Source organism: Rhea americana, unplaced genomic scaffold (genome assembly GCF_003343005.1).
Source record: "Rhea americana isolate MKP2758 unplaced genomic scaffold, rheAme1 scaffold_40, whole genome shotgun sequence".
NCBI lineage: Eukaryota > Metazoa > Chordata > Aves > Rheiformes > Rheidae > Rhea > Rhea americana.
In genome coordinates this window covers 5,765,544-5,779,472 of record NW_028186535.1, presented here as the reverse complement: position 1 = coordinate 5,779,472, position 13,929 = coordinate 5,765,544, and the positions used below count along the sequence as shown (strand labels likewise).

At 37.4% G+C, this 13,929-nt stretch overlaps 1 protein-coding gene across 1 annotated transcript in view; it reads left to right on the top strand.

The window, feature by feature from the left end:
• The window catches only part of TAF4B (TATA-box binding protein associated factor 4b), a 71,772-nt gene that overhangs the window by 42,691 nt on the left and 15,152 nt on the right, over window positions 1–13,929 (top strand). The window contains exons 13-14 of the mRNA XM_085314301.1: window positions 3,151–3,276; window positions 4,294–4,350. Coding sequence (XP_085170427.1) covers window positions 3,151–3,276; window positions 4,294–4,350 — 183 coding nt within the window. The remainder of the gene's footprint in view (window positions 1–3,150; window positions 3,277–4,293; window positions 4,351–13,929) is intronic.

Genomic DNA, 13,929 nt, shown 5'->3' with positions numbered 1-13,929 from the left:
TTTTAAGAGTTGGAAGTTAGAAGTTGTCAACAGTGTGAGTTAGTTATTTACAGAAACTTTATCCATACTTGCAATATAACAAGAGCAACTGATGAGGTAGGAGTCTAACTCTTGAACAGATTTTTTTATAGCCTTTTAAATGTAGGAGAAGTAACATCTTCTGTTCTTCAGTATTAGGAAACATCTAAGTGCTTATAGTGATGTCTGGGGCAGCTGGAGTCTGAGGAAGACATGGGAAGAAAAAAGTGCAATACAGAAAAAGCATACAGTTTTATATAAAAAGTCTGGAAACTTGTATACATTCTATGTCATCTCCCCAAAGTGCGAGATCAGATAAAGCTCATGAAATGAAGTGTAAGCTGCAGTCTTGAGGAACTGCTAGGGCTTAGCGTCTTGCAAATGTCAAAGACAGCAAGGGGGTATTTTTGGACAGTGGACTTTTGATATGACTGATTGCTTTAGTTCAATGAGAAAGAAATAACTGATAGATTTTTGGACTGACTGGTGTGCCAGAAGCAAAGATGGGAAGATTGTAAGGCTGCAGCAACGCAGCAAACTTTCTTTTCCTATTTTCTCAAAACAAACAAACAAAAAGATCTGTAATGGTTGAAAATGTGTATAATATTTTATAGTACTTACCTTTCCAGTAGGAAGATAGTATTACATCATAGAAGAGTGTCCTACAGGACTACACTTTCAAGAGATCCCATATGAATAATGTGTGTGAAAAATTTTTTCTTTCATTTTCAGTAGATTCCAGATTAAATTTAGTTCAGTTAAATTAAAAAGGATTTTTTTAAACTGTCAACTACACAAGTTCAGTGTTCACACATACAAGTATAAGTGTACTCGCTGTATTGTGGCTATTTGCTTCATCTATCAATAACTTAAATTCTGTACTTGATTACATTTGCATAACTTCAGTTTTCACTGGGATTGCATTGTTGTAGCTGGAAACAGTTTAGTCTTATAAAAAAGTTGTTATATGAACAAAATCTGAATCCAACTTGCTCCCTCTGTTATGACTATGAGTTATAAACGGATGTAAAACAATTTTTTGCAGTCTAAGTGATTACATTGCTAAATGATCATGAAGAATAGGTCTATTGGGTAGATATGTCAAAATATAACTGCAGGTATTCTTTTCTTAAAGATCTGATTTTGGATATCTTCAGCTGTTGTTAATGAGCTGAAATAGTGTCGTGAACACTCATTATCTCATACRTGATACTGCTTATGATACTGTGTTGGGAAGCTTCTGGTTGGGTTGCTGGCATTCCTAATTGGCACAGGATTTTGATTTGATTTTAAAAATGTAAGTATTTAACTCTGACTTCTGGCGTTCCAAAGTGAAACATTTTTCAACTTTAAAAAATAATTTTCTGGTAGTATAGCTTTCTTTTTTGTCCCTTTATAAGGATTGCAGCATGGGGGTGGATTATAAACTGCAGCTTCAAAACAAATTGTACTAATATATTGAGATTGATTCATGTAGTAGTATGTTTTATGGGTAGCAGTAGAAAATCTAGAGCAATAATGTGGTGGAAGAAAGGTGTGGTATTGAACTCTTCTGCAGGACCACAGACTCTCTGGGAAGGACAGCCTCCCTGGTCACACACATGGTGTGATCTGAGCCACTGTTGGTGAGATAGGACAATGTGGTGGCTCATTGAAAAGGACCAAAGCTCATATAGGAAGAGAGTGATTCTGTGCTTTGGCTGGGTTGTGAGATTTCACCTTGTGAGATGTCAGCATCCCACAGCATGGCTTCTACTCTCCTTGCTGCTTTTAAAAGTGGATTACTGGGTGTGGAAAGAAGAGTCTGAATATAGTTTATTTGAAAAGTAGGAAACTGAAGTCATTGATGGTTTGTATGCTTAAAATATATCCGTACAATATACTGTTTTTACTCCAGARTAGTTGCATCTCACAATTACTTTGTTAATGCAGATTGTGAGGTTGGTGTAGTGTAGGAGAAGAAAGGTCTTCTGAAAATACACARTATGTTTGGTTGGTAAAAGCCTAAAGATAAATAGCTCAATAAAAGAGGAACTCATAAAGTAAGAGAGAAAGGAAAAGACCCAAGAATGTGAGCTAGAAGAGGGTGCTGCAAACAGGAGGTACCAAAGTGACTCTCCTAGAATGGACTTACTGCCTTTCTTTGCCTAATGTCCTTTTGCCATTGCATGACTTTTTAAACTTGTTTCACCTTCAGCAGTAGTAGTAAAAATKAGCTTTTGTTGCCTGTGGGCTATATCTAAGATCTTTCCTTTTTCTGCCTCCCTTTCAGCTATATAAGATAAAATTAGTGCTCAGTCAGACTTTCCAATGAGGCTGAAATAATAGCACAAATCAGTAGTTTATACTAAAATGATCTTAGTCATCTTTAATACATGCATGTTCCATTATTATTGGAACTAATCACTGGAGTTCACTGGCACAGCTTTGAGCTGGGGGTTGGACCAGATGACTTCCACGGATCTCCTTTCAGTGTAATTTATTCTATGATTTGAAATCATTCACTAAACAGTATGTAATGCATCATATCACTATCTCTATCCCCTTCCACTAAAGGCATTTTAGCTAGTTCTAAGACAACAAACAAATAACACCCTCCCAGCAAACACATAAGCAACCTGCCTGTCTTTTGGGATGAGATTTAATTCAAATTCTGGAATAAATGGCTGAAACTAGAACATTGAACTGTACAAATTTACAGTTTCRGATCTTAATTTTTCTTCACTTATCCTCATACCCTTTTCTGTTTGGATGTGAGGGTCTCCTATTTTCAATTCCTCTTTCCTGCTTAACAGCCTGTCTAGTAGAGTCTTGTACGTATGTGTGTTGGATGTGAACGTGCTATTTAAAACAAAAGGTTTTAGACTTGAGTAAGAGCAATGTTACAGTTTATCAGAATCTAGTTCTACTGTCTGTCATTTGTTCAATAACCACTGACTAGATAACAGACCTCAGGAAACATGGCTTATTGGAGAGGAGATATGTAAATGGATACCTACCATCTGAAGTTTTTCAGCTTTTAGAAGATAATGCTATAKTATTTGAATTGATCTCACTGAGTTTGTTTGACTCAGTGTAGCTTTAGTGATGTACATAGAAGCTTGCTTGTCTGTAACAAAGATCTCTTTCCAGGGGAGTGATAAGTACATCGTATCTAGTGACACTAGAGCACAGCTGAAATTTCTTGAAAAGCTTGATCACCTAGAAAAGCAAAGAAAGGATGAAGAGGAACGTGAAATATTGCTGCGAGCAGCCAAGGTAAAAACTTCTTGCATTCCAAGAAAGTAGTAGTGTTCTTCGAGCATCTGCTGGTTTCCTATTTCTGCTTTAAATAAAGTAACTACTAACTTTGCAACTAAATTTTTGATAATTAGGATAGCTCAGGCCATACAGAAAAGGCTTTGAGTTTTTTACATTCCTTTAAAGATGACAAGAGCTCTTTCAAATGAGTGGTAGGAGTGATATCTTCTGAGATCATTCCTACTGGTCAAGGTGAAACAAAAGAAGTCYATTAACATAGTCTTAAATTTCCTTTCTGTCTCTTTATTTCTGGTACTAAGACAGTTATGTCTCTGTCCTTATCTGTGCATGGCATTGTTCCAAAAATATGGGTTCACTGTGCCTGTTAAAGTTGGAGTCTCATGAGATTCAAGGCCCTGTTACAGGTATTTGTTTATATTGAGATCAGAGAGCTAACCTACTTCTGTCTGGTAGCCTAGCCCTTGAGAATCCCTGCTCTAGCCACTGTTGGTGTAAGCATCCTTCTTCCCCCTTCTCTCCCTTCAAAAACAGAAAAGAAGCCTCAGTAAATGTTGCTCCATGAGATGCAACTTGATCATTTTTGTTTGCTTTACAGTTTTTTGTTTTGCTTTCGTGTTGAATTCTGGAGTCACTTGGGCAGAAGGGTAATCTAGACCTGAAAGAATCCTGTTGTACTTGCACAAGCACAACTTCTTTTCTGAACTTCCTGTCCTTTTAAGTGTCTGCTACTGACATGAACAACATCATGCCTAGACTGGACCTGACTGACAGCGTTAGCATCATTTTCAGCTTAATCTTGCTTCAGGCTATAACAGAGGCAGCCGGCCCAGATGAGGAGAGCGGGTGTACGTGTGTGTGTGGTGAGGGGGAGGGGAGCCAGTCTGGATTGAGGCATTCACCCCTGGAGCTAAATCTTTCAATCGTGAGAGAAAATTGTCATTTACTAAATATTTAATGAACACTATGGTGTTTGGATGCTAATAATTTCTATTCATTTCTTTTCCTCGTTGGTAGAGTCGCTCCAATAAAGAAGATCCAGAGCAACTGCGTTTAAAGCAGAAAGCAAAAGAGGTAAGACTTTCAAGTTACCATGCCTGCCTTTGTGTGTTGAGAAGGTTGGCAGCCCTGTCCTGGCAATTAGGTCAGGGTTTATTTTGCTGTTGCATACCATTTGCAGAGGCCTTGGGGAAGGACAGGAACTGCTGCAGGCAAGGGCAGTACTTCAAATGAGGTCAATGAATTGAGGTCTCTTTTTAACATTTTATTTTCATAGTTTAGCCTGTCTAGAAATGGTTCTTTGTAAACTATAGCAGCATATTTGGTAGGAATATAATGTGGGATTAGAGAGGGGGGAGAGAAACTTTGAGATTTAGCATCTGGGACTGTACAATAGGCTACATTTTTCCAGGGTAATTGTTCGTTTTGTAAATCTGATACTGCTTATAATTCTTTGGCTGGGAGGCGGTACTGGGATTTAGTTTTAAATGGAAAATGCCTCTGGCTTTTAATTTTCTGGGCCCAGCAGTTTTCTGTTCTGGAATGGAGCCCTTGTTTCACACAGTTCATGTTTAGCTGCAGGGGTTTTAGTTTATAGCTTAGACTGGTTAAGCTTTTACTCCCAGAGGCCTCTGCATAGCAACTGTAGAAATCAACAAATAAGTTCATTTATGTCTGCAGCCTCCTCTCAGTAGCTGACTTTTTACATTTCCCAATATCCATTTCCTGACTTTTCTAGCCTGAGAGAAAAAAGCTCCACTAATTGGAGCTTATTTTAATTGAGCCTTAATATTGGATCTCACTGGAGTTGCCCCCAGAGCTACTGGGAACAGAATGAAATGAAAGTACCTAAGGTTGAAGATGTGTGCGTGTGTGTGTGTGTGTGTGTGTGTGAAATTTTTCACTTGACCTACAGATTCTTTTCCCTGCTGAATAAATCATCAAGCCTGTTCACATTTCTGATTAAGGATCTGACAGCAGACGATAATAAAGACAATTGAGGTGTGAGACGTGTGATACAGAGCTGAAGAAATTGGTTTCTATAGTTACTTGACTGATTTCATGCAATTTTTAAGGATCTTTGTGCTAAATGAGAATGATTTTCTGAGCAACCTTTTTCCTTAACTGTGCCTCTTGAACTATGAAATTTGTTGTTGCTTAACATTGCTGCACTTGGCTCCTAGGTGCCAGCAGCAGCAGCAGGTTATTTATGAATGCTTTAAAGGCCCTTATTGTTTGGATTAATGTAGGAGCTGAGGCAAAACAAATGGAAATCCACTAAAATAGTCTTAGAATCAATGCTCTGGATTTCCACCAGAGTAGAAGAAATTCATAAAATGAGAAAAGAAGGAACCTGCTTTACTATCTATATTTTAATTCATTTTTTTTCTTACAACTCTTTATTTTTCCATGCTTATAATTTGTGAGTACAGAAGTTGTGTTAAAGCCCTTCTCACTTTACCTCTGGGGTCATCAGGATCAGCAATCAGTGGTTGAATGCTAATTTGCTTTGTTTCATAGGTGGTTTTACCTCTGTGGTTTTTTTTCTTTTCTTTCCCCCAAGAGATTTTATTGTATTAAAACACTGCAAACCTTTACATGATTCATTTGTGTAACTTCTCTCTTTTCCTTTGAACAATAGTATATAGGAACTTGAAAAATATTAGGTATTTAGAATAGAAATTAGGTACGGGGTTTTTTTTTTCTTTTCCTTTCTTTAAACTGCTTAATACTGTTAGTGAGGTCTCTTTAAAAGTGGCTTACAGGTTTGCAAATACAGAGCCAACAGTGGAGAAGGATGAGTTTAGTGCTTAGCGTTCTATTAAATTCTTGAGTTCACATCCTTTAGTACATCTTATCTTTTGCCAGATTAACACAGCTTTCATTGCACTTGTCCTGCATTTCCATCAATTCCTTACTGCTCCCTGAGTGTGTCCAACTGCTTCATTAAAAGAAAAGGAAGCAGATTTGCCCCTTTGGATAATACAGATATTTGTATTGGTATGCATTGGCCTCTGTTCTATTGTTTTGCTCTCCTAAGAATGAGGTAACCAGCACTTCAAAATTTCAGTTATAGCACATGGAACCAACCTTATGTGCCATGGATTTTCTTCTGTAAGTCCATCTTGAGCTTGAGGTTAAATGTACCCAAATGCAGCTGGTTGGTTTTGACACTTTATTGACAGTTTGGAGATAAATGATCAGCTCACATTTACATAAAAATGCAAACACAAGTAGAGCCTGGAAATGAGAGCAAAGTAARAATCAGCAAATATCCTAAGGCTGAAACTGGTAACTCAGAAGCACAGTGTACCCTGGGACGAAAGTCGGAAGAGGCTTACTATTGTCTTGTCAAGTTGCAAGTGTAGCCTGCTCCTAAGAAGCCAAACTGCTGGGGAATTTTGATACCTCTGTCAGCTGGAGTTGGATCACTTCCTGATCATTCTAGTTGAGTATTGGAAAGACTAACGTAATTTTGTCTCTTTGTAGTTCTTTAAAAGAATATAGGTCTTTCTTCTTCTAAGCTGGCTTTTATGTGTTAATGGAGACCTGCTGGAAGAAGGGAGAGGGTGAGGCCCTGGAGATCTTGAGCATGTTCTCTACCAACATTTCTCAAAATGCAGACTGTACATCATAACAATGAATACTTATAAATTCAGAATGTTGTCATCCTGCAGCTGGAGGCAACATCTTAAAATTGCCAGAAGTACATTCAGAGACTTGGCAATGGATTCTTTTATGCAAAAGGCTATACATAATTACTGTGACCTTTTTGTCCCTTTTTGCATGACCTATTACCTCAAACTTMCCCTATGCTAACAGTCATTTGTTTTCCTATGTTCTTAGTCAACRTAGCTTGCTATGAATTAGGTCTTTATTTACTTCCCCCTTTCACCTGTTTCAGCAAATTTTAATACCTACAGAAAATGCATTCCTTCTGAAACAGCTGCTAGGCTTGCCTGAAGCTGCTCCTTTATCCACTCAAGAATTTTATCCTTGCTCACCTAATAGGCCAGCCCTTTGTATARCAGCATTCTCAAAAAACAGGCAAATTGCTCCTGCTTTTCATTCATCCTAATCTGCCACTGTTGAGGGTCCAGTCCTTGCATTGTCACTGATGCTTTTACTTTAAACCTTAACTTTCCAAATGCTTTCTGCCACTCCCTGTTCTACTTTCAACTATACTTTTGGTTGTAAGAAAAATGTTTAGTTGATGTGGTTCCTGTAGCTGTCTGAAATGACCTACCTTACAGTTGGTAGAGGATACCATCAAATAAGCAAACGTGCCGTGTAAACAGAACATCACAGAAGACCTGTAAAAATGTTGGTATGTAACAGTGTATATTGTGAACTTAAATCTAAACTCTGATCTTTTATACTTCTGTCTTGTGTCCTCAAAACTTTTTGGTAGTATCTGATTTCAGAAAGTTCAATGCTGAGACTGGGCAGACCTTTCAAACAGTGTATGTACTGCTCCTTGGGGTTGAGTAGGTGAACAGATCTCACTGATAGCATCTTAGCTTATTCCACAAGAGTAACCGTCATCTAGACTCCTACCATGTGGTGCCTTGCAGCATCTATCGGTGAGAGAGGTGAGCAGCTGCATCATAAACAAGGGGAAGGAGTGCATAGATGGACAGCTAACATGCCAGCCTCATTCCTTGCTGCTCCAGCAACTCTAGTAGCTTATGACTACACAGGTCTTCCTAGTCACTTGTTCCTGCCAGCTTGATGTACTTATGTGTTTCACTGTTAAGATTTTGCCACAGATGTTACAAGATGACAACAGACGAGATGCTGAGAAAATTCAGTACCTTCAGTATGGACTGATAGGGAGTAAAATAAAAAACCCTAAMTCTCTGTAAAGACAAAAAAAGCTCCAGCAAAAACACTGAAGAAAATGTCAGCGTGATTCTTGTGAGTTCCCGGGTGTCATTTAGTAAGAATTGAACTTCAACTTCTACAGTAGCTCTTTTCAAATATAACTTTCTTCTCCCCCCCCCCCCCGCCCCCCCCAATTTCATGTGACCACCTCAACTGTTTTTCCCTTACTTTGCCTTGAATTCTTAGGTAATGGGTAACTGTTACCTAATTCTTTATCTGCTGCTTTCCTTTCTCTCTCCAACCCACAATTCTCAAGCTGTTTGTTTCCTTTTTTTCTTATGTTGCTTCTGTATTTAGTCTTCTAGCCCTAATGGTTCAAATAGTCAAAGACCACTCTTGTAGCAGGATGAGGCAAACTCCTGAGCTGTTAGCACTCAAAAAAGCAAACTAGATGCTGCAAATAACTGTTTTTTTATGAGCCTTCAGTGACATCCTGAGAGCTTTTGCTTGATTATCTAATCTGTATTACCTTTATTGTCTCTGTACTGTTTCTTGCCTGCTTCTTCATGTCGAAGAAACCATAATTATTGAACAAATGTATGTTTTGTTACTCTGCAATGTTTTCCTACAGGTAATAAAAAATAAAAGGCTATTCATCTGAAAATTCTAGTGTTACGAGTATTGCAGGAAATCAGAGATGGAAATCCTGTAAAATGTTAGCTTTACTCAAAAAACTAAAACCAAATCTCTAGTGTTATGTCATCTCCATCCTGGTGTTTTGAAGAAGATAAGTTAAATGAAGAGCAGCTGAATACAGTGTAGGGTACCTTAATAACAGCTGATTGGAAGATGATAGCTATTTTATCTAATGGAAAAGCAAAAGCCCACCTCCCTATCTCCCCAAGAAAAACTTAAGTGTAATTGTGGGTTTTCAGATAGTCTTTTCTAAATTTCTACAAGACATTAATGAACACCAAGTAGTAAGCAGCTGCAAGTATGATCATAGATAGGAAACTTGCTAATTGGGCAGACTGTAGGACTGAAAAAAGATTATTTTAAGAGGGTCAAAAGATAGTGATGAAGAACCAGAAAATACTATACCAAGAACAGGTGTTGGGTGAACTAAATGGGATGGAGGTGAAAGATAAGTCTTAAACATTCTTCAGTTTTGAGACCACACAAGAGTGAGTCAGTAGGCAGTGTTACAGCAGTTAAATCATTCATGATATTGTGCGTTTGGAAGAACTATGTGTTTTTAAGTAATCTCTTAATGCTGGGCACTGTACTGTTCTGATCAATCAGGATTCACTAATAATGATTGAGCAGTCTTCTCACAAGTGATAGCAGCTGTAACAATGAATGTTAGAGTATATTGCATGGTACTGTGACCTTTTTCTTGGCTACACAATGAAAGTAGTGTATAGACTGTGTTTAAAAATGTGTAAGAAGAGCTTGACACTGAATGCTAGGAGTCAAGAAGTCACTACACTATGGATATTTTTTCTTTAATTCTGTGGGAATTTAGTTATCTATGTATTAGAGAATGTTGGTTACCAACTGAAGGAAAAATAGTTYTGTGGGAAGATAATTGCACTGCTGTGCTGATAAGGGCTTTTGTCGTTCTCCAAAACATGCTATTGCAGCCAAATAAGGCATCTGGTCTTGGGGGCACAGCCACTATATGKCCTGTTTTGCTGCTGAAGCATGTATGTGGAATATTAAGCTGAGAGAAATCTACAATATTGCATACAGCCCTATTATATGGTAGGGCTGGTTGTTCAACCAGTGTATACTATCCTGCCTTGTGCTTTTAAATCTAAATTGAAAMAGAGGAAAGTCAGTGGAAACTAATTGTATGACTAATTAAAACAGTTTGAAAGGAAGCAATTGCAAAAAGAGGAACTGTGTTGTAGGCAAGAGGAGAAGATGGTAAATGTTTAAGTATGCAGCCTTCAAATGTCATTTTTCTTCAGAGAATGTCCCTTACATGAGACCTCTGGTATACAGTGGCATTCAACCTGTAGGGCAGATAGTTTTGTACAGGAAAGGTAGAGGCTGGAAGCAGTAATACTTACTGAGCTTTATGGCAACCAGTATGAGAGGCTCAGAATTAAACCTTAAAAAATCTGCTTTTTTTTYCTTTTTTCTCATAAGTTTCTCAAAATGCTTAAAGGGAATGCAAAAAAAGCTTTTTCTTCCAAGACAATGRAGGGGATAAGCAACTGAGAATAGTAGAAATATATTAATATATTATTTCAAAATATCAAATGAAGGGCACAAACTCACTGGACCTTTAATTGAAAAAGATGATCAGAAAAAATAATAACTAGAAATAAGTGATGAAAGCAATTTTGGTAGGTTAAGTAGCCCAACTTAAAAAGCACCTCAACATTTAGTTCTTAAATATGTACAGGGAAGGGCTGTGGTAAAAGATGGTAGGTGTTCTGTTCACCTTGCCTTTTCTTTTTTTCATCTTGCATCAGTGCAAAAGTAAATATTGACATCTCATGACAGTTGCTTTGATGTACCTATTTTATAATATTTTAATATTTACCAACATATGATTTAACCTCCTTACTGTGTAAGCTTGAAGAATAGGRTGCTTCCCCCCTCTCTTTTGTATGCCTATTTCCTTCCCCTCTTTTTTCTGCAAGTCTTATACAAATTTTTGTTCATCTACTTTAGTGCTTTTATTACTCCTGATGTACTTATTGCTGGATAGCACACATAGCCCTTAGGCATATATTAACTTGTCTTCAGCCTTCCCTGGTTTGCTTTCCTGCCAGTTCTCCTGTTACYTTAAATATTTTATTTAATCTGTCCCGTACTCTGTTGTCATACAGTATTGTATGTGGAGACATCCTGATTCCCTCTTCTCTTGATAATAAAGCCAATATCTTGCACACATGCTTTCTAGTCTCTTTTCCTCATCAGTTAGTACTAAGTCCAGAACTGTCGTGTGTAGCTTCCCCATAATGTCTTAGGAGCACTTCTTCTGAGCTCATTTACATCTAYGTAGCTGTATTTGTTACTACCTTACCAAGACTATATTTTTTGCTTTTCTAAACATAATTCCCTAACACTTGAACTTGAGAAAGGGGAGAAAAATTCATCGCTGTTTGTACTTGCATATTCAAACTCCTGTGAAAGAACAATGGTATGAATTACTTAAAATACATGTAATCAGTCAGCATCATGCTGAACAAGTGGTGTCTGTTTGGCTTTTAACTTCAGAGCTGTTATTCCTCTAAGAACTCTGATTAATACAGATGTGTAATTTCTTGTCTCTGATTTAGAAAAATCTTCCCCAGTAAAACTACTCTTGAGGATTTAGAGAACAGAGATCTCATGCACTTCATTTGTCTTCTACACGAGCTTATAGCAAATACTTGAATCCTTTGTGTACTTTGTGACCAAGCATGAGGGCTTAATTTTTTTTTTTTCATTCATTTTCAAAGGACCGTGGGTTAAGCTAAATAGCTCTCCTTTGCTCTCATTTGATAATACAGCCTTCTGCTRCTACACGCATCATGGAATAGATGGTGTAAATTAGTGGGGGGTTTATTTGTTTGTTTTTTTTAGTAGAATACAAATTTCCATTCTTAACTGTTTAAGGGATTCTTCCTTGTAGTGATTGGGAAAATTTTGCAAAGTTTGTGCAGCCCAGATTAGTGGAGCTCCAGTAATGTGAACAACTGCATTTCCTGTACTTCATAATCTAAAGAGTTAAAAAMCAACATTCATTGGGTATTATAGGATTTGAAACAGCTTCAGTGATTCCAATTAGAGAGTACTAATTAGAAATTAAGAGGTATGATTTCCCTTTCTTTCCCTTTTGGATATAAGTGAAATCACTGTTCACAGTGATGTGATACTCCTCTTAGTTGAAAGAAGAAATACCTGCAAAAATATCTGTCTATTCTATAAAACAAGTATTGTTCTGTTCTGCTTTGATACCTCCTACTTATTTTGTGTGTGGGAGCCAAAAACAGCTCTGTACCTTTTCCTGAAAAGGTGAAAGATGCTTTTTAAATTTTTGCCTAGCCCTGTAAGCAAGCAAGCAGGCAGACTGAGTTCACTAGTAACTACTCTTTGGTGAGTGTTTAGGACTGAAGAGATTTCATTGTTAGGAATTTTTGTTTTAGCAGAATTGCTTAAAGAAAAAAGGTTTTGTCATCTCCAACTGAAATACTTCCTGTCATCTTATGCAACTTGAAATTTCACTTTTTTAATATTAAAATGCTGCCAAAAATATCGTTGGTGTAGGGTAGAAATAGGCTTTGCATATTTTCTGAAGTATGGAATATGAGAATAAAATAAGAAATACAATTCCTGTGAGCAGAAAAAGAAATATTTTTCTTGGAAAGGATTGAGCAAAGAATGGGTCAATTTTAAAACCTTTCATTTTGTGTGATTACAGCCTTTTCATACAAATGCCATTTCACTGTAAGGGAGGACTTTAAAACATACCTTACTTTTTGATTTGTGCTGCAGGTCAGATTAACTAAAATGGTTATTGTGTCACCCTAGAAATTCTTGCTTTGCTGCAAGACCAGACTTTAAACCTTATTTTTATTATTAAAAAGGCCAGCAGCAACAAAGACTATTTTACAGGTTCTGAGACRTTTTTATAGCAATTTGATCTTTATATACAAGTTTTTAGAACTCTTTGTACTGTGGTTCTCAGTGTATGTAAAAATCTGAAGGCTGGGAGCAGACGCATGAACATTGATTTGCTTCTTGTCCGAAGATTGTTCCCTGTTACATGGATTTGGAACAGAACATACGTATTCAGTTCTTGTGTCATGGTGGAATGGCAGCATCTTTCCATCTAATTTGCTTCATCTGCTGAGAGCCCCTGTACCAGTTTGAGGGTTGATGTGACAGATTTCCATTCACTTTCTTGAATTGTCATTATGTACTTTTGTTGTGGAGAAAAAATGGTATGTTTTCAAGATACAAACCAGCATATGAAATTTTCTGTTTTTACCCAATTTTAATCAAATACTGATATTAAAAAAGGATCCCTAGAAGGAAAACAATACCAGCTGCAACTTCTCTACATCATGTTTTTCATATACATATGTACTACTTTTATTGTCTTCCACTTGCTTCAGTGATTTTTCTGCCCTAACTGGTGTACTACAAAAATACCTGTTAAAAGGGAGATAGTTGCCTCTTGCTCTTTCCTAATTTTGGTTTTTCAGCAGTAAATAGCAAGTCAGTATCCTCAGGTGTCCCTTGATGTTGCCTTTCTGTCTTCTCCCGATCCTCTGTTTTAAACTGCTCACATAATGCTTGGTCACTTAATATTACCCTTTTGTAAGAACCAGACTTGTTAAAGAAACATTTACTGACTTCAGTAATATAATTTGGACACTAGCCCGTATGTCGTAATGGGGATATGTTTAGTCCATTATGGACCTTGTTTATTTTGTCTTAATAATGTTCAGTCCAAGAGATGTCTAGATTGCAATGAGGCTAAGGTTTTTCTCCCCCCCCCCCACCCCCTGAAACCCTTATCAGATTCTGCTGGATCTGAAAAATTCTTTGACTGTTTGAGGTGGAAAAAAAATATTGGGAAAAACATGTAGGTTTCAGCAATAGCATGCATTTCCAGCATCATTTTGAGAATTGCTTGATGCATCAATTCTGTTTCTAGAAAGTGCGTGTCCTTCTCTTACCTTCCAAGTGTCGTCTTGCCCTTTGCATCGGTAGATTTTCTGTCAGTACTGCTCTCAAGCAGCARTACTCCCTTCTGCTTGGAGTCAGTGTCTCCAGGGTGATTTGCTAGTTTGAATCTCTTGGGRCGAATGAGTCAGTGTCCAG